This window comes from Capra hircus, chromosome 22, assembly GCF_001704415.2.
Source record: "Capra hircus breed San Clemente chromosome 22, ASM170441v1, whole genome shotgun sequence".
Classification (NCBI taxonomy): Eukaryota; Metazoa; Chordata; class Mammalia; order Artiodactyla; family Bovidae; genus Capra; species Capra hircus.
Window position 1 is genome coordinate 37769776 of NC_030829.1, and position 19787 is coordinate 37789562.

Consider the following 19787-nt stretch of genomic DNA (forward strand, 5'->3'; position numbering starts at 1 on the left):
CTCGCACCTTGTCCTCATGAAACTTTACTGTCTTGAGGCACATTCAAGCTTGTTCACTTTCCCCGAAGCAGCTCAAGTCCCTCTGATATAAGCATTCTTGTGGAATCCTGAGCCTTTCTTTCTCACACACGGTGTAGATGGTGTGTGAGTATTTTACTCTATGTGTGATTACACACTCTCTGTGTGATTATTGTAATCACACGCTCTCTGTGTGATTATTTTACTTTATTTACACCCCAAACAGAGTGTAAGCTTCCTGAACTGGGGCATGCGTCTGTATTTCCATCCTATCCCCAATGCTTTGCATAGAAGAAGGTGCACAGGAGGCCCTAGGACGATGGAATCAGTGAATGAATAGCCCTGAGCTCACAAAACAGGGACAGGGCGAGAGACTGGACAGACTGTGCATCCACCCTTTGTTCTCTTACTGTTCAAGCTCAGGGGGTTCTACATTCACCCTTTGTTCTCTTACTGTTCAAGCTCAGGGGGTTCTACTGCTGTGAGTCTCCATTTTCCAGCCAGCATTGTCCGCAGTAACTTTATTAAGGTCAAAGAGATATCACATACAGATTTATCCAACAGGATCCAGAAACAGTTTACAGATATCATCTAGGACACACGGCTCTTTTGGACTAAAATGTTTCCAACATCACAGATCACACAATGCATTTATACGTCGATAACGACTTTTATCTGGAGATGCAGATGCTCAGCTTGCCTTCACTGTGGGGCCTTAGTGTTTCCATTGAGTTAAAACAAAGAGGCAAAGATTGATTATGCATACATCCTGTGGAATATTTAATGAGATGACAGACTGCTTCATGGAAGTCATTTTTAATTTATGGGTAACATACAAATCAGACTTTGTAAGTTGAGCTGAGACTTGAGAATTTTTAGTAATTGGATCTAGGACTTAATTAAATTTACAAATAAATAGGATTTAAACATTTAGCTGGTGGTCTAGGTTCTCCAGAATATCCTTGATAAACCAATATGTCACCACAATATCTTGACTGTGGTATCTGACACCCACATCTCCATCATTGTAAGGAAAGAACACTCCACCAACACTCACAGCTAGTGGGCCCATTGTTCATGGCCCATAGGATAAAAGCCACAAAACACCATAGAAAGTTATAAGAATGTAAATATTTAGCTAACTAAATAGAATAAATATCAGGCAATTACCATCTATAACACTGAATATCTACTAATCAGAGAGGAAAAAAACTCCAAACCTTACTCACAATGAATTCAGGGTTAGATAAACCCAGAGAGACGAACCTGCAAATATACAATGTAGTGAATATATTTCTTTAAACGTCCATTCAACAAATTTGTGATGCAAACTGGAAAATTTTCATACAGTTCAAATGTTCATTTTGTGAGAAATGCTTTCATGCATTAAATCATATAAGCATTGATTCATCAAATTAAAAAAAAATACAGAGTAATTGTCTGAAACCAATACTTAGAGACTTCACAATCCTACAGGGCCTGCAACTAAAAAATAATACATGCACATTGTGATACGCCAAATTGTCTTAGAGAAATCATTAAAACATCTTTCACATCAAAAAGCATAAGAAAATTCAATGCTATTTAATTTACTTTATGCATATTACATACTAGAGACTTTAAGCTACAAAATGGTTCCACTATCTCAACACACATACAAAACAACCATAAAAGTATGTGTATATAACAAGGTACTCTCCAATTAGCCATCTGTAATGAATAATATATCTCCTCATGTCATCTTTAAGTGCCATTTATTACGATCCAGGCCTTTCTGCTTTCATGAGGACGACAGATCTCTGATTTACATTCAACACTCTCCACATTAATAATTGATTGAAACTCTTAAAAAATTCTCCTGGTACTGACATAGAATGGGGAGAAACGATCTTCAGAAGAATGCCAAAACTACCCTGTTACATCTGATTGGTAAAAGAAGCAGGGGCAGAAGACTGTTGGCCAAACTCAGCTGAGGATGGCCCCAAACTCGCCTGCTGGTTGTACCCACTGCTCGACCCATAGCTGTCTTGGTTGTACCCGCCTTGGCTGTAGCTACTGGAGTGCTTCTCCATGGGGTCTGAAAGATATCTCTGGCTCGAGGAATGCCAGCCGGTCTCCTTGAAAACAAACCAGATGTTTCCAGCCCAGAGGATAAAGTTCAAGAATCCAAAGACCTGAAGGAGGATCAAAGCAAGTGAGTGGATAGACTGGAGAGAAAGCTCAGAAAAATCTCAATTCCAGAAAAACCCCTCAAACGCAAAAGGTCACTTTTCACCTCCATGCAGAGGCTTCTTCCAGTTTCTGGTGTTGAAGTCACTGTTTCGTTTAGAATATATGACTTTTCATGAAAGCTTACTATGTGTTAGGCAGACAAAGGATGAGATGGTTGGATGGCATCACTGACTCTGTGGACATGAGTGTGAGCAAACTTTATGAGATAGTGAAGGACAGGGAAGCCTGGCATGCTGCAGTCCATGGGGTCACAAAGAGTTGGACACAACTTAGCAAGTGAACAACAACAGAAAGGCTTTATGTGTATCTATTCATTTAGTCATGGAAGGTGCTATTACACTCATATTAAAGATGTGAAAACAGGTTCAGCAAAGATAAGGAGCTTTTTTATGGCCACGTGACTGGTTAGCAGCAGACCAGGGATAAGACCTGTCCTACCTGACTCAGTCTGAGCCTCTACCTGAAGTGAAGTCAAGTGAAGTCGCTTAGTCGTGTCTGACTCTTTGCGACCCCATGGACTGTAGCCTACCAGGCTCCTCTGTCCGTGGGATTTTCCAGGCAATAGTACTGGAGTGGATTGCCATTTCCTTCTCCAGGGGATCTTCCCAACCAGGGATCGAACGCGGGTCTCCCGCATTGTAGACAGACGCTTTACCATCTGAGCCACCAGGGAGCCTCTACCTAATCCACCACTATCTCCCCAAATGATGTAAAATGGTGTAAAATATCTTTAGAGGACATGGGGTTATTTTCATTTTAATGATAGACCATTAATTTATAAGGTTACCTACACTTTAATGCTAGAGATATTACTTTCCCATTTATTGACATGACAGAAATAAAATGAGTCAACTTAAAAAGTATGGAGGAAGCAACGGTGTAGGTGGTACACAGACAAGCACATGCATGGCAGTGTACACAGAAGTTGTGCTTCTTTGAATAGTTGTATATTCTGGGCTCTCACAGTCAGAAGTGAATGCCCAAACAATACTCTGAAGTCCAGGTTTCAGAGAAGTATGAAATGTTTTCTCAACAACTGAATGTGAGACTTGCCTGTGGAAACTCCTCTCACTCTCCAGAAGCATGTCCTTGGTGAGCCAGAGGACTGGGTGTCACTTCCCTGGGTCCTGAGTGTTTTATGGAAACTGAGCTGTTTGCTATTGTAAGAGGCCCAAAGAGAACAGTTGTGTTGCAGCCTCTTCCAAAGTGGATCAGTTGACTGCAAATTAAGCACAGCCAGTTTTAACAGCCCCCTCTTAGAAACGGACAAGGAGGGTATGTGACACAAAGCTGTGATGACATTAAACTATATTGAGTAGTCACTCCAGCAGGATGCTGACCAATCAGAATGAACTTGGGCAGCAGCCGCAGCTCTGGAGTGGGCTTCCAGAAGTTCCTTGCTGTGTCAAAGTAATTTATCCCTTAATTGCTGGATGGTGGGACGCCACAGAGTGACCTGGGGATGGATAAAGGATAAAGGATCTTGGGAGCTTGGAACACCAGCTCCAAGCTTCATGATTTTAGCAGCAGGTGGATCAGGGCATATTATCTGAATCTCAGCCTTGGAGCCATCTCCTCTGTCTTCGGAATCTGAATGGCCTGAGCTCTGCAACTTTTTGCTTTATGACTTTGAACAAGGCAGTAAGCCTCTGAACTTCAGCATTTATAAAATTCTATGAAATGAAGACAATTATTCCTTCCTTGGTGGATAGTTGTGAGGATCAAACAGGGCATGTGTAAAGCAGCTAGACGGTACTGGACACTGATCTGTAAATTATGCTTTGAATCACTTTCTACAATATTTCCATGAATTGTATTCATTTGACTTCTCCTGAGACATAAACTGAAGCAAGGCTTTTTGATAGTGAGGCCATGTTCCTGAGGTGTCAAGATCAAAACTGAGCATCTAGGGGCTTCTCTGGCAGTCCAGTAGTTAGGACTCCCCATTTCCAGTGCTTCCACTACAGGGGGTTGTGGGTTCAATTCCTGGTCAGGAAATGAAGATCCCAAGTGCCGTGTGGCGTGGCCAAAAATGAAATAAAATAAACTGATAGCACTATTTAAAAAATATGACTGGACAGTCAAACCTTAAGAAACAAAACAAAAGATACTGCTAGACTCCTAAAAGATCTCACTGAAAATCAGTTTATCCAGGCTTCCTTACCTTCCCCTCACCCTCTCACCCTCCACCCCTCCCTCCTCCCATCCCTCCCTCCATCCCTCTCCCCATCCCATTCTTTTTTCTTCCTTTAATGTTAACTGAGATTTATTTAATATTGTGTGCCATGCTCTAGACTCCTTGCCAAGGGAGATACAAAACATAAATAAGGGATCTATAGTATAATAGATGCACGATCAAAATGAATTAGGTAATCACTGACACAACTCTAATTTACACACAGGACCTTTTAACCATGTGTACAATACCTAGGGTATTTTCCCTTAAGGGGGAGATCTTGATTATATTACACCTCTGAAAGTATAGGTTGATATGAGTAGAAAAAACTATCGTGGAATCTTTTCAGATATGAAGGGATGGTTCTATCCAGGACTATAATTTTATCTGTTTTCTATTCCTTGATCACTCCCTTTCCCCTGATGCTATTTCATTTCTAAAAAAGGGAAGCCTGAAAAGAACCTAGAAATCAGGGGGAATGAAGCTTTAAAGTAAGAATGTAAACAAGGCATTGTCATGGGACTATTTAAAGAGTGGTGATGTCTTCTTACATCATCGAGGTAGACATCGATCACTATTGTAATAGGTGTCTTACTCTATTGTCATCACAGAGGTATCACAGACTTCTTGGCTGGCACATTTTAGGGGCACATGGGCCCTGGAATCTTTCCTTGCCATTTGGTTGCAACTGAAATCAGAGTCGGTATTTTTATTCTAGCTTAGATGTGGGACAACAGAAAGAGAGGCTGAAAGAGACTACACAGCATGAGAAAGAATGGGAGAGGACACTCAGATGATCTGACAAGACGTATCAAGATTGCATTGGTGGAGAAATAGAAGTAGAAATTTTGGATGACTTGTCACTTTCTGTTCCTTGCAACCCAATCATTACACCTCATATAGATTCTGGTACCAGAATTGGGCTATGAAGAACAGACTTTACAGATCAGGAGATTGTTTTGGTTTAGCCAGTTTAGGTGGAGTTTTCTGCCACGAGGAACTGGAGAACACTGACATGGAAAACTTATGGACAACTTACAATAGCACCAGACCCACCCCTCCACACACGCGACATGATCTGCTTTCTATCCATTATTATTTTGGTTTTTAAGACATATATCACATTGTTTCTCATTCAAAACTTCCAACGCCTTGTTGGAAGAGACATCAGAAGCAGGATTAAATGGACTATGGAGGATGTCATCATTTACTAAAAGAACTAATAAACATACTGAACGACTTCATCTTTGCTCTCTTAGATTCTGAGATCAGGGTTATAATCATTTTCATTAAGCACTGCCTGCAAACAAACTATAGAAGCAGTAGAATATATTTTACCATAGACCGCAAAGTACTCACCCACAGGTGTGGCTAGAAATAAGTAAACATTACTGTAAGATCCTAATAATAATTTATTTCAATGTTATTATCTTATTACTAAGGCAAGATTCACAGTCAAATCATCAGCAGCCGATGAGCCAATCTTTTTCCCCTTTTCATATGCCTTCTTCAATTCCAGAAAGCTGTAGAAATATAAGTTAACCTTGAAGGAAAGAGAATTATTTTTTAAAGGTTGCTAAAGAATGTCGATCCTTCGTTGAACACTGCTGGCCCTTCTATTCTTTGTAACTACTACTTTTTGCTGTCATTATAGCTTCTGTCTCTCAGATATAGTTTCCTTCTTTGGAATAACACAAGTTCTTACACTCATGAAATAAGAATCCAATTTAGTGGCTCTGCTGTCTGTCAGATGTCCTGTCTCCTGGCAAAAGTCATATGCTTGATGATAATACTGGACTTTGTTCAACTAATATAGCTCTGCTTTTCTGAAGTTATCAAGCAACTAAACCAAGAGCATGGAGAAGATTAAAAAATTACCATAACTATTATAGGTATTTTTTATTCCCTGATTTCTATCTGTATCCTACTGTGTCTGAGTATTTTTCTCTAGACAATCAACTGGGTATATTCTATGTGTGGCTTCTATCAAATATTCCTTTTAACTTCTGGCAGACTTCAGTCTTAAAGTTCAGATTTTATATCCGCGTCTGCCTTAGAATTCTGACTTGACCGTCATCCAAGCAAAAGCTGCCTGAACCTGCAGGGCTCTTGTTAAGAACTCTGTAATTGGACACATTAAAGTCTACGGGTTCTGACAATAGAAAACTTGAAGGCCAAAGGACCATCTAGCGCATAGGGTGAACTATCACCTTTTAGACAGGACTCCATTCAGAGGCAGACATTTCCCAGATGACTCCTGGGACACTTTTCTGATTCCCATGATTAGCAAACAAAGATCTGAGAGGGAAACATACCACAGAAGTGTTTAGGCTGGACATCACAGGACTGTGGACAGCCGTGCATTTGTTGGATGGCTGTTTGCAAGCTGACATCAGTAACAATACTTCTTTGGGATCTGTAGCGACCTTGACATCAGACAGTCCTTTTGCCCAAGCTGATGAACCCACCAACCACAAGAACGAAAAGACTACAGTGACGATGAAGTCCTACAGGAACAAACAGAAAGATAAAATAGGAAGAGAAAAGTGAGTTCTAGAAACAAATCAATTGGTTTGCCTTTTGAAAAATTCCAAGATCCCATAGCACTGGAACCATGTTGAAAAATGAATAATATTTTTGTGATATTCATTTATATTTCTAGAAAATAAATAATAATAGTAACATTAATGAATGATTCCTGTGTTTCTGATGATGAGGGGGCTACTTGTTATAACCTTCCTTGTGACCCTCCTTTTCTAAAGAGGGTGGGACTGGGAGACACTCCCAAGACTTCAGCAGATCATTTTCTAACATAAGACAATTGCTCAGATTTACTGTATTAATGTTTGACTACTAGAAAGATGTTGCATCCTATTTACCTCGATAACAAAACACTGATCTGCGAAGGAAAATAGTATATTTAATATAGCAACAGGAATTGTTTTAAATGATAATGCCTCAAGTAGCAAACCTGTTTCTTTCCTATCTGAGGCCATGGTGATATCACTTACTCTGGTTAGCCTTCCCTCATGCTGTGACTGAATTACTTTCCATCAAGATCCTGAGGAGCACTTACACTCTAAAGATGCTGTTGTGGATATTTGTTAGGTGTGACTTTTGGAGAGGGTCCACTGCTAACACTGAATCTTCTGAACAACTGGTCTCTTTCCATCCAGGAGTCATTGTAAATTATGTAACTCACCAACTGACCATTTCATGTTGCCTTTAGAAAACTTAGGGCCAATTCGTTACCCACTTATAATGTGCTTTTTAAAAAAAAAAAAAAAAAAGCCTGGCTATTTTAACCCTATTCCGAACTGTGTTTTATATACCCATCCTGCCTTTCCTGTCTTCTTTCCTTCTCATTTTTAATTAATTTCATCCTGAGTTTCATATGTCCTTTTAAGTAATTTGAAGTTGTTTCTGGAAAGAGATGGGGGTATAAACAAAAAGGCAAACAAATACAGTATCTATAGCTGCTTCAAATCAGAAAGAACATTTGGAATAGAGAAATTCAAGGGTTGGGGTTTGAATTAGAAATTGGAGGAAAGGTTATAAATAAAAAAGCCAGATTGACTGTATCAAATACAACTTCTATTCATGTTCGATCTGGTACCTTTATTCAATTACTCCTCCATTTATTCAGACAATAATTTTTGAGTCATGCACCAGGTCTTACAAGGGTTTACAAATGTAAAATATGGACTTTGCTCTCTTGAGATTACATATTTATTAGTGGTCATAGACACTCTGTAATTCCAAGACAGTAGCTGGCATTATGCTCATCATAAATAGAAACAGAGTTTTATTGGAGTATAATTGCTTTACAATGTTGTGTTAGTTTCTGCTGTACAGTGAAGTGAATCAGCTATATGTATACATATATTCTGTCCCTCTTGAACCTCCTACCCCCATCTCATCCCACCAGTCTAGGTCACCACAGAGCACCAAGGTGAGCTCCCTGTGCTCTGCAAGGAATAGACTTTTAAAAAGGCTGTCAGGATAGGGAAATGCTGAAGAATCGAGTCATGTGAAAACTCTCAGTTGGAAATTATAGAAAATAATAAAGTTTTTAGACTTATATATTAAAATAACAGTAATACTACCTAAAATTTACTGAGCAGTTATCATGTGATTCCAAGTTTACATGTATTAATTCCAAGCGTACATGTATTAATTCATTTAATCCTGACAACACACCTATGAAATAGATGCTAATTCTGTCCTCATTTTACAGTTGAGGAAACTGAGGCCCAAAAAGCTAAATAAAATCCTCAGAGTCAAGAGTTAGTAAGTGGGGGAGCCAGGATTCTAAGCCTGGCTGTCTGCTTCTAGAACCTGGGAGCTTGACTATTCTATATAGCTTTTCATGTCTGCTTTAAGGAATACTCGGCTTTTTTTTTTTTTTTTTTAATCTTCTTTCTTTACAAAAAAGTTTTATTTGACTGTGCAGGCTCTTAGTTGTGGTATGCGAACTTTTAGATGCAGTGTGTGGGATCTACTTTCCTGACCTGGATGGAAGTTGGGCCCCTGCGCTGGGAGCACAAGTCTTAGCCACTGGACCACCAGAGAAGTCCCAGGAACATTTATTTTTTAATTTAAAACAAGTGTATTAAGACAGTTAAAAAAGTGGTAATGAATCCCTTTCGATATAAACTTTTTGACTGAAGTCAGGACCTATGTCCTTGGAGTTATTTTGGGGAGCTAATCCAACCCTTTCCCCCCAGTAGCATTTCATAAACAGGGATCAGTATATTGTATAAAGTATTTCAATACTAATTAAAAGCTCAGAGTCTGTCTTCAGATTGACCCGGGACTGAATCCTGACGTTTTGACTTACTTGAAGCCTGGATTTTGCCCTCTGTGAATTGGGCTAATGACAGTATCTGTCTTATTGGATGGTTGTGAGAAGTGAAAACGTGCGTGTCTGCCTATTTTCCACGATAAGATGTCAGCTGCATGAGGGCGGGTACTTTGTCTACCTTGCCTATTGTTGGGTCTTGGCAGAAGAGGTGTCAGCAACATTTGCTGAGAAAATGAAAGAAAGAAAGAGTAAATGAACATACAAAATGGTCCCAGTTTGGCTCTATAAACTTTTATATAGGAGTTTACCAGGTGGTATGTAAGCTTGTATGTTTTAAAACATATTTTATAATTAGATAAAATAAAAAGAGCATGGCAATGTGATCAAGGCACTGGTTGATTATACCAATAGCTCTCCCAGACAGAAACTTCAAGTGCCCTATTTGCACCAGGATTTATAATTAGACCAAACAAAAAAATGTCATTAGAATTGAGTTTTTCTATTAAAAATTAAAAAAGCAGCCTCAAGTCGGGTTTTCTATAACTAAGCAAAGTGTGACAATTGGGAGACTATTTCAAAATTCTAGCTCGAGTATCAATTAGCCTGAACATTTTTTGGACTTCGGGTGTAATCTAAGTTTGAAGCTTCATTCATAGAGAGATTTGGGAGCAAACCTGACCCCCACTTTCTTCTCATCTTTTAATCCAGGATCTCCAAACTCCAGAATCTGACACCTGATGATCTGAGGTGGAGCTGATGTAATCATAATAGAAATAAAGTGCACAATAAATGTAATGCACTTGAATCATCCCGAAATCTTCCCTGCCCCCACCCCACACCACCATCTCTTCTCCCCCTCCCCTACCCCTTCTCCCCTTTCCCTCCTCCCCTCCCCTCCCCCATCCCTTCTCTCCTCCCCGAGGAAAAACTGTCTTCCATGAAATCAATCCCTGATGCCAAAAAGGTTGGGGACTGCTGCTTTAATCTACTGAACCAGGTTCATTTTGCTCAATGCTCAGCAAGCCAAAATCCTGACAAGCCTAGGAGGGCAGCAAGAAAAGATTTTTTTGCAAGAGAGTCAAGTGAGAAGATGGGAAAACAAATCTCACATTTGCCTGCCAGAGGGCAAGGGGTGAGATATTTATGGGTAAGGCAGCAGAGCGGGTTTAGGCAAAACAAGTGCGGGGAAAGGTGATTGAAAGAAGGTGCAAAAATCCTCGTTCTGCACAGGCATAACTAGGCCTAACAGGTCTCTGCGCTTGGAGTTTTTCTGGCCCACTGATGTCAGAAGGTCAACTAGCAGACATTGGCGCATACCCAGTTGAAGTCTGTGGGTTCTATTCCGTTTTCATCAGATCAGTTGGAACTAAACACTGCTGATTCCAGTTTCCTTCAGCTTGGAGGACAGGTAAGTCTTAAAAATAACTGTGATTAAGGAAGGTAGGTGAAACGGACTTAAACCATGGTTTCACTTCAATTGGCCAAACCTGCCTAGAACTCCCTGTGATTTATGCAAGTCACCTCCTGGACACAGAACATGGTAGAGAGGGTGCATTAAAAGCTGTCCCAAACTAGTGGCTGTCTTAGGAACCTGCTGTCACCTGTGTGCTGCCACATTCAGAGTGTTTCCTGTATGCCAGGCACTCTGCTAAGCACTTGCAGACATCATTAACCTTGTAGCTGAGGTCCTTAGGCTAGCCCTGCTTTTGAGAGGAAACTGAAGAACAGACAGGCCAAATGCTTTCCTTATAACTAGTGCCTCACTTGACTACTATGCCATATCGTGAGCTTTCTTTGGTGTATTTTAGGTAGATAGCTATCTTAGTTGATGTTCTCTAAGTTTCAGTCATTTGGTACTACCTGAACAATTCTGATTTTAAGTGCATACCTCTTGTGTTATTGTTCAACATTTCCTTTACAGCAAATTACCCTTTTTACATAAATAAGGTTATCTTAGAAGGAAATTATATGTGTCCAATAAATGTTAAACCAACCAACTTGTTACAGATAGAAGAAAACTACAAACATAAAGGCTATACAGTGAAAACACTTTAAATTCTAGCTGGGGATGTTTGCACAAGGCTTTGGGATCTAGGATCTCTGTTAAAAAGGAGATTCATGAGTGTTAAAAGGATATTAAAGAAATACTAGCATGACCTAATTAGAAGCCTTAAACTAAATATGAAGCAACTTTTCACTCATCTTACTTAATGCCATGTTAATGGTCCGCCTAAAATAACCTTCTGTGCCAGGAGAGAAAAACGCCTCCTACTTGAGAAATGACTTTCTTCTGATGGTGCAGGCGAGGACCCAGTTTTCACAAATGCTACACCTTGTTTACCTAACAGAGATAATATATGCATGGAAGAAACTCAAGACATAAATTTGTAACATTTACCGTTAAGTTACCAGGATGCACATAAAAGCTATCTTCTGCTAGCTTTGCTTGTGCTATTTCCTCTCATAGAAAGGAGAGGCTGCCATTCAAAAGGTGCTTTAATGTTTCCCCAAAACTCTCAACGTATGTATGTGGCCCCATAAGACCCCAAAAAGTAGCCAGAGCAGACATTACTAGCTCCATACTGTAGATGAAGAAACTGTGACCATGAAGGCTGAATGATGTGCCCATGGTCCATTAAGTGGTTTGTAAATTTTGTTCTCACTGTTCCAAAAGAACACCGACACGCTGTGTGGTTGTGTTTCTGCAGTATGTGTTAAGAATCTGCTCACTGATCCAAGAAAACAGCTTCCTCAGCAGAGGGAGCAGCCTGGCTTCATGTTGCCTGGGTGGTTTGTTTCCATTTTGTTGGTTGAGTGTGCTTTTGTTGCCCCCAGCTCTCCTAATTTACTGTTAGCAAGCTCATTTTTACTAGAATGTAGTTAAATATATTAAAGATGCTTGTCCTGGATCAGTCTGGGGAATACAAGAGGGAGTCATCTTTGGTGACAGAAAATTTGGTCTTTCAGAACCAGGTAAACCTGTCTGGCGGCTCAGTGGTAAAGAATCGTCCTGCAACACAGGAAATGCAGGTTTGAACCCTGGGTTGGGAAGATCCCCTGGAGGAGGAAACAGCAACTCACTCCAGTATTCCTGCCTGGAGAATCCCAAGGACTGAGGAGCCTTGTGGGTAAAGTCTACGGGGTTGCAAAGAGTTGGACATGACTTAGGGACTAAACAACAATCAACAACAAAAACCTATCTCCATTTCTTCCTGCTGATGGCACACTGCAGCTCCACTGGATACTGGTAAACATAGTCAATTTCACACTTCTGTTAGCAAATATTCACAATATGTCAACTCCAATCACTTAATCATCTATCCTACTTGATAGCTTTGCTCTTTTCACCATGGCTGACACCTACATCGAGCGTCTACACTAGAAACTGGGCAATCCAGTGAGTCATCCTCATCCTCAGTGTAGCTGGATTCACTTTTCTAAGTCAGCTCTCAGGAGCCCCAGGATGAAGCTGTGAATTAGGAAACACAAAAATCAAACAGCATGAGAGAAGCTCCGTTCAAGGAAGAGCTTTGGACTTGTCTTTGAAGAGACAATTGCCGAGTGGCGGGCTGAATAGGATAACCTTGTTCTCTCACAGGTTTATTTCATTATTTCATTTGAACACTAATAAAAATGACATCTGACTTCTGGAGAACGCCTAGTTTTTAACATGCTATGGCAGAAGATGCTTGTGGCTCAGTTGGTAAAGAATCCAACTTTACCATCTCCCGCCTGCAATCCGGGAGATCTGGGTTCGATCCCAGGGTTGGGAAGATCCCCTGGAGAAGGGAAAGGCTACCCACTCCAGTATTATAGGGTCACAAAGAGTAGGACATGACTGAGTGACTTTTACTCATGGCAGAAGATCATTTGATCTACATAATCTCTGAGGGATGGTGAAGATAATTATACTCATTTACAGATCCAAGGAGGTTAAATTGTCCAAATTGTGTCCAAATTGTCATAAGTAACTGAGATTTGAATTTGGGCTGCTTTCCATTCTGTCCAGCTGTTCTAAAGTTTCGGCTACCTAATTGTGGGATCACAGACATAGCAAGAAATTACACTAAGTTACAAAGAAAAAAATGATTTCTCCTTCACAATTCTCTTTCTATATGGATAGTAAAGGAGAAAGTCTCAGATGGCTGCTAATATGTCTCTAATACCTATTTAATAAACTTAATATCCACCTATCAAAGAAAATTGGCCCCAGGCTCAGAGCCTTCAGGCAAACAGTGGTACTTGGCTGAAATACAGTACTCTTTATTTTCCATTGATTCATTTCTGGGTTTATCTTCTAATTATGTCAAATAACACTAGACTTCTATATTCAGGAGTGGTACAGAGTTTTCTTCAAAAATAGATTTTATTGAAGTTAAAAAATAATTTAATTTAAAAAACAACAGTCAATAACTTGTGGCCCACATGACAGAAGTGGGGCAGAGAATGCCTGAGGTTTTGAAAGAACTTCAAGGCCCCATCCTGGGCTGGAAACACTGAGATTCTAACCCAGTGCTGTCTCATAGAAATAGAACGTGAGCCAGAGTTGGGAGTCACATATGTAATTTTATGTTTAATAATGACCACATTTAAAAAAAAAAAAAAAGCAAAAAGAGATTGGTGCAATTATAGTAAAACATTATATGTATTAATATGATATAGCTCAATATTTAAAAATATTATCATTTCATATATTATAAAATTATAGATAAGACATTTTACTTTTTTTGGTATTAAGTCTTTGAAATCTGGTGTGTAATGGATACCTACAGTACATCTTACTTTGGTGTCAGCCACGTTTCAAGTGTTCAACAGTTAATGTGCAATGGGACAGTCTAACTCCAGTCTACAGTTAACAAGTGGAAGCACATTTACATTCAGGCTCCACTGACAGTGATGCCCTCTGTTTTGTTTTGGGTCACTGACGTCACAACTTTTCTTGGAACTTGAGCCTGAGATGGCACTGGAAGCCATTTTTTAGCTTAGCTTTTACAAGGCCAGCATGCCTTTTGCATCCATCCTGGCCTATAGGATTTCTTATGTGGACTGATATGATGGACTGAAATATTGCCTCAGTGGTCTGATGGAAGTCTGAAGGCAGACCAATGACCAAAGTGAGCCTTAGGCTTTCGAAACTGGCAGTCAAGGGAAGAGACGGACCACAGAACAGCCCTGCCGAATGGGAGCTACACTTCAGCTTCAGCGTAGGGGCAAAGTTTGACGTGACCCCTCTGTTCTCAAGACATGTGCCAAGATGGTGGCTGGTGAAATGGGATGACACAAAGAGTCCCATTTTACAGATGGGATACATTACTTAAACCCAGCTTGAAATATGCAGAGCCAAGATTCAGACCCAAGGAGTCTGGGTCCAGAATCTGTGTTCCTAATCTATTATAAAAGCACTCTGTTGCTTTTAAAGGCCAACAATTTTATTTACTCATAATAAAAATTAAGTTGCAGTATTCATACTTATGGCTGTCATTTAGAGAACAGTTACTATGTACCAGACACTGTGTATCCCATGTATAACACATTTAGTTCTCATAATAACACTTAAAGGTGGCTATTACTGACTCCACGTGACAAATGAGAAAACTGAGGTTCTGAGAGATCAAGTAAGTTGCTGGAGATCTCACAGTCACTAAGTTGCCACTATGGTTTGTTGAGCTTCAAAGTCTGTGTTTCTTACTGGAAGCGGAACCTCATTATATTCCAAACCAGCTTTGATGGGGGGCTCACCATGTGTCGAGCATGCTGTTGAAACGAGCTTCACACATTTCACCTCAGTTCAGTCTTACTACAACCTTATGAAGTAGCATCAGCTTTTCCATTTTACAGATGAAGAAGCTTAGAGAAGGTGAGTAATTAGAGGAATTGAGCCCCAAACTCAGCTCTAACTCCAAATTCAATGGATTCATTCATTTGTCCATCATTTTACTTGTCCCTTCTTTGAATCATCTGTTCAATACTTATTATTTTCCCACTGTGGGTTGGGTTCTGTTCTAAAAATGGTGTGTGTGTGTGTGTGTGTGTTGCAGTCATGGATGACTCTTTGTGACCCTTTGGACTATAGCCCACCAGGCTCCACACCAGCCAAAGACCTGTTCTTGGCCCACCAGTGGTTTACATCTTTGCCTGCTCTGCACTATCTGGGTCATTTTACATTACTGCTGTGACAATACACTATCGTCACACTGTCAGCTAATCAGAACTGCACAGAAAGAAAGCTGCAGAGGGTGGGGATGTTCTATTATGGAAGGTAGGTAGCAATCAGTCATCTGGTTTCACGTGCGAAGAATCTGGCTTATGCTGGAGAATCAGTGTAGGATTTCATTTCTTTTTCTCTTAAGTTAAATTTGATTATGATTGACATACTATACTTTTTTCAGTCTGTTCCCAGAGAACTTTATCTATCAATTTGCGGTTGCTCAGATGTGGAACTGAGGCTTCCTGCTTCTTCTTGTTTCAAACGTTTCTTATGAAAAGAAAATAAATAAATAAAAAGATCTCTTGCATTCCTCCCTATAGCTCAGTCATAGACAACTGATTTCAAAATCTGGTTGCAAGAAGGAGGTGTTCTTGGCTGTTTGGTATTTTTGGAATGGAAAGAAGGTCTTCAGTAGCTTGCTGCAATGCTGTTATAAATCATATGCTAAAAACACTCCTTACAACTTGCTCTGGTTTCTAATCGATTCAGCCTAAGCTTTTCATTACAAATAGCACAAACATTTCCGAACAAGTTAATAGTGATATAAGAAAATTTACTACTGTTTTAAATAAATTACTAGAAATAGTAGTAACATTACTATTAATAGATGCTATTGATCTAGTGCCTTGGAGAAGGAAATGGCAACCCACTCCAGTGTTCTTGCCTGGAGAATCCCAGGGATGGGGGAGCCTGGTGGGCTGCCGTCTATGGGGTCGCACAGAGTCGGACACAACTGAAGTGACTTAGCATATTGATCTAGTGCCTACTGTAAGTCAGGCCCCATGCTAAGACCTTTACAAACATTATTCCACTTAATCTTTACCAAGGATTTGTGAGGTAGGTCTTATATATAGACTTTTAGAGAAAAAAAATATCATAGTACAGTCTACAGTCTTTGGAATCAGGTAGCCCTGGGTTCAAATCTCAACTCTTTCTAAGTAGCTCTGGGACCTTGTTAAGCTTCAGTTTCCCCATCTGTAAAAAGGGACAATAGTGACATATATTTTCACAGGATTTTTGTCAAGAATGAGTTAATTCAATAAAATGCTTTGCTCAGTACTCGACACACAGTAAACCCTCAATAAATTTACACAAACATATTCTATATGTAATAATTGAATATGGAGCAGTCTAGAAAAGTCCATTGGTACTATCCAGTGGGTTTTGATTGTCAAATAAATCAGGTGGTTCATTCATTTATTCAATAAATCTCTAGTAAGAACTGACTAGATGCCAGGTCTCAGGAATACAATAGTTAACAAAAACAGACATCATCCTAGCATCCATTCTTTTGGAGGAGAGAAACCTTACATAACCACAGAAGAATTTGTAATTGAAAATGGTGATAATGGATTTTCAGGAAAGGGACCTGGTGTTCTTAAAACAAACAAAAATGCATATGGGGCATTGATCAGTTTAGCCGGGGACAAGAAAAGCTACACAGACTTGGTCGTATCCAGAATTCTTTCAGGTTTGTCCCTTGGGTGCTTCTCAAAGCAGACTCATGTTGAATGATAAACACACTGTGAAATGACTTATCTGGAAGGCCTATGAATTGGCATGCAGAGGAAGCTTTGAGCTTCTCTCTACTACCTGCTTAATCCAGGCCCAAGAAGGATACATGTTGACACTGATCAGGACCAAGAGGGAAGTTGAAGTGTGAGGGGAAGATGCTTGTTTATTGGGGACTCTGGGGGTCCACATGTCTACTGAGGCTATCAGCTCTCTGCTCTTATAACTCTCTCCCTCTAAGAAAGCCAAGCAATAAACAGAGTGAGACCTGGGGTAAAGAGATCTGAGATGGGCCTATTTATGTATCCAAATGTTGGCAGAAGAGTAGTCCTGCCTTTCTGGACCCTTGCACTCTACAGGGTTATAAGCCTAGGGAAACAACCAGGGCTGTTACTGTTTCTAGGTGAGTTGCTAGTTTATGCAGAAAATGACACTCTTTCCAAATAATTGGATACTGGTTTTGACACATCTACCAATAAGTACAGAAACAAGTAAGATGCCTAAGTCTTGGGCTGCAGATGAGGCAACTGTTGAAATCAATTTAGATGCGTCTTAAAAATAATTGGGAAAAATCACATCTGTAGAATTAGTTAAGGATGAGTCTGGAAATTTGGAAATGATGCTTACTGAGCATCTTGCCAATTTTTTAAAAATAAATTTTTCTGTATTATTTAGCATTTCTAAAATATTTTTTGACCTGTCATTGAACTAGCTAGATGAAATTTGTCTAAGGTTTAGACAATTAACCACTAGCTTTGTTTGCTTGGCAATAAACATTTGGGTACTGTAAACATTTCTGGAAAACAACAGATGTCAGGCAGCACATACATGAAACACCTGGAGGAAACACAGTATATAGGAGATATGGCGGGATCTAGAAGTCAAGAGCAGCCATAGTTGAACTTTACCACTCACATGTACCCTGGGCTACAATGTTCTTACATTGTAGGAATAAAACCACTCCATCACAATTATACATATATGTATATACATAGATGCTTCCCAGGTGGCACAGTGGTAAAGAATCTGCCTGCCAATGCAGGAGAGGCAAGAGGTGTGGGTTCGATTCCTGGGTTGGGAAGATCCCCTGGATGAAGAAATGGCTACCTACTCAAGTATTCTTGCCTGGAAAATTCTACGGACAGAGAAGCCTGATGGGCTACAGCCCACATGGTTGCAAAGAGCTGGGCAAGACTGAATGACTGAGCATGCATGCACATAGATAAGTAGATCTCTCTTTCTACGTGTATGCATACACATACACCCCACACACAGTTTTTAGAAACAGATAACACACAACTACATTTTTTCCTCCATACAATGACAAACAGTAGAGACATGAATATTTAAAATACCAGGCAATCCAAGGAAATTTCCTAATTGGTCTGAGTAAATTTAAGTTGTCCCCTCACCAACCTATATTTAAAAATGGATGCAGTTTATACAAAATCATTTCAAGTAAGCCACACTGAGAAACTGTGATTCTGAAAATGACAGCAGGCCTTTTAGGGGCCACCTTTGGAACGCTTCGGGTTCCTCTTTGAGCTCTGCTCTGTGTTCTCTTGCTATCACTTTTCTTGAAGCTGGAAAGATGTACATACCTTCCTTCTCCAGAATTATGTAAGTTAGAGTGGGAAGGAACTGCCGACGAGATAAATCCAGGCTGTCAAATACTCCTTTGAAAACATAATCCTATTATTAACTTACTATTCTACACTACTGAAATCTCCAGATAGGACATGATATGCATGGCTGGAAATAATACAGTGAAGAAAACCTAATCACAGATTTAAAAATTCTCTGGGCTTCAGTGTTTACATCTGTAACATGGAAGACGAGTGCCTGCCTTACACGATTGGTGCGGGGGTTATAAATACAATTGTTAGTCATGGGGACTGCAGTATTTTCACTGATGCATTAACAGTTGAGATAGTGACCCTGGATAAAAGGACGTAACCTTCAAGAGATATGGCCCGATTTCGTCATGGTCAATGACAGTTGACAATGAGTTCAGCAATAAGAATATCCTGGTGTTCTTTTAAAAACAGATTCATCCTGCTGAGGTTAAATTCATATAGCCGAATTTGTTTTTAATACAGTCTAAACTTTGGGCCAGTGGTTCTTTGTGGGGAGAGCATCAAACCTATTTGTAACATCCAGGAATATGTGTGTGTGTGTGGGGGGGTACATTTCATCTGGTGACAATGCATGACTGAAAAGAACTGGGATAATTGTGTTAAGACACGTAAAGCCATCTAAAGAAGTTCTGCCTGCAGAGTGAGCCACTGCTATGATTGATGGACATGTTGGTCTTTGCTACAGTCTCAGAAGGCACATAATACGAGCTATTTAAATTCTGCTCATATGTTGACCTCATTCACTGGAATGTAAGTTCCTTGGGGACGGAGCAATCTTAACCACCTGTGTCCCAGTGCCTAGCCAAACGTCTGGCATGGTTTCTCTTCTATATCCACTGAAGACAAGAAGAAAGGGGCTTCACATTTGGCAGCATGGAAATCATTTGGGTTTCAAAAATCTTACAGTTCATAAATTATTTCAAAGGTATAAGAAACTCAAAACACTGGCTGCCTATAAAAAATTAAATGACGGGAAGAAAGGTTTGGGGGTTTGTTTTTTCACTATTTTTCTTTATATCTATCCTCCCGTATACCCTTTTAAATAACTGAATTTGAAAACTTTAGCATCATTTTAGAATAGGCATATTTTATTGGATTTGACCTTCGGCAACTGTGAGAAACTTTCTGTTTAGGGGAACGATTATGATTATATTTCACACTTCCCTCCCACCGACATTTTTCTTTTTTTTTTTTTGCAAG

General features: G+C 39.8%; 1 protein-coding gene across 2 annotated transcripts in view; it reads right to left on the minus strand.

Annotated features, from left to right (window-relative positions):
• SYNPR (synaptoporin) overlaps window positions 531-19787 on the minus strand; it is a 294249-nt gene continuing 274992 nt past the window's right edge. For both annotated transcript variants that reach the window (XM_018038467.1, XM_005695764.3), the window contains 2 exons: window positions 6742-6933; window positions 531-2192 (listed from right to left, as the gene is read on the minus strand). In XM_018038467.1, coding sequence (XP_017893956.1) covers window positions 1935-2192; window positions 6742-6933 — 450 coding nt within the window. In that variant the 3' untranslated portion in view covers window positions 531-1934. The remainder of the gene's footprint in view (window positions 2193-6741; window positions 6934-19787) is intronic.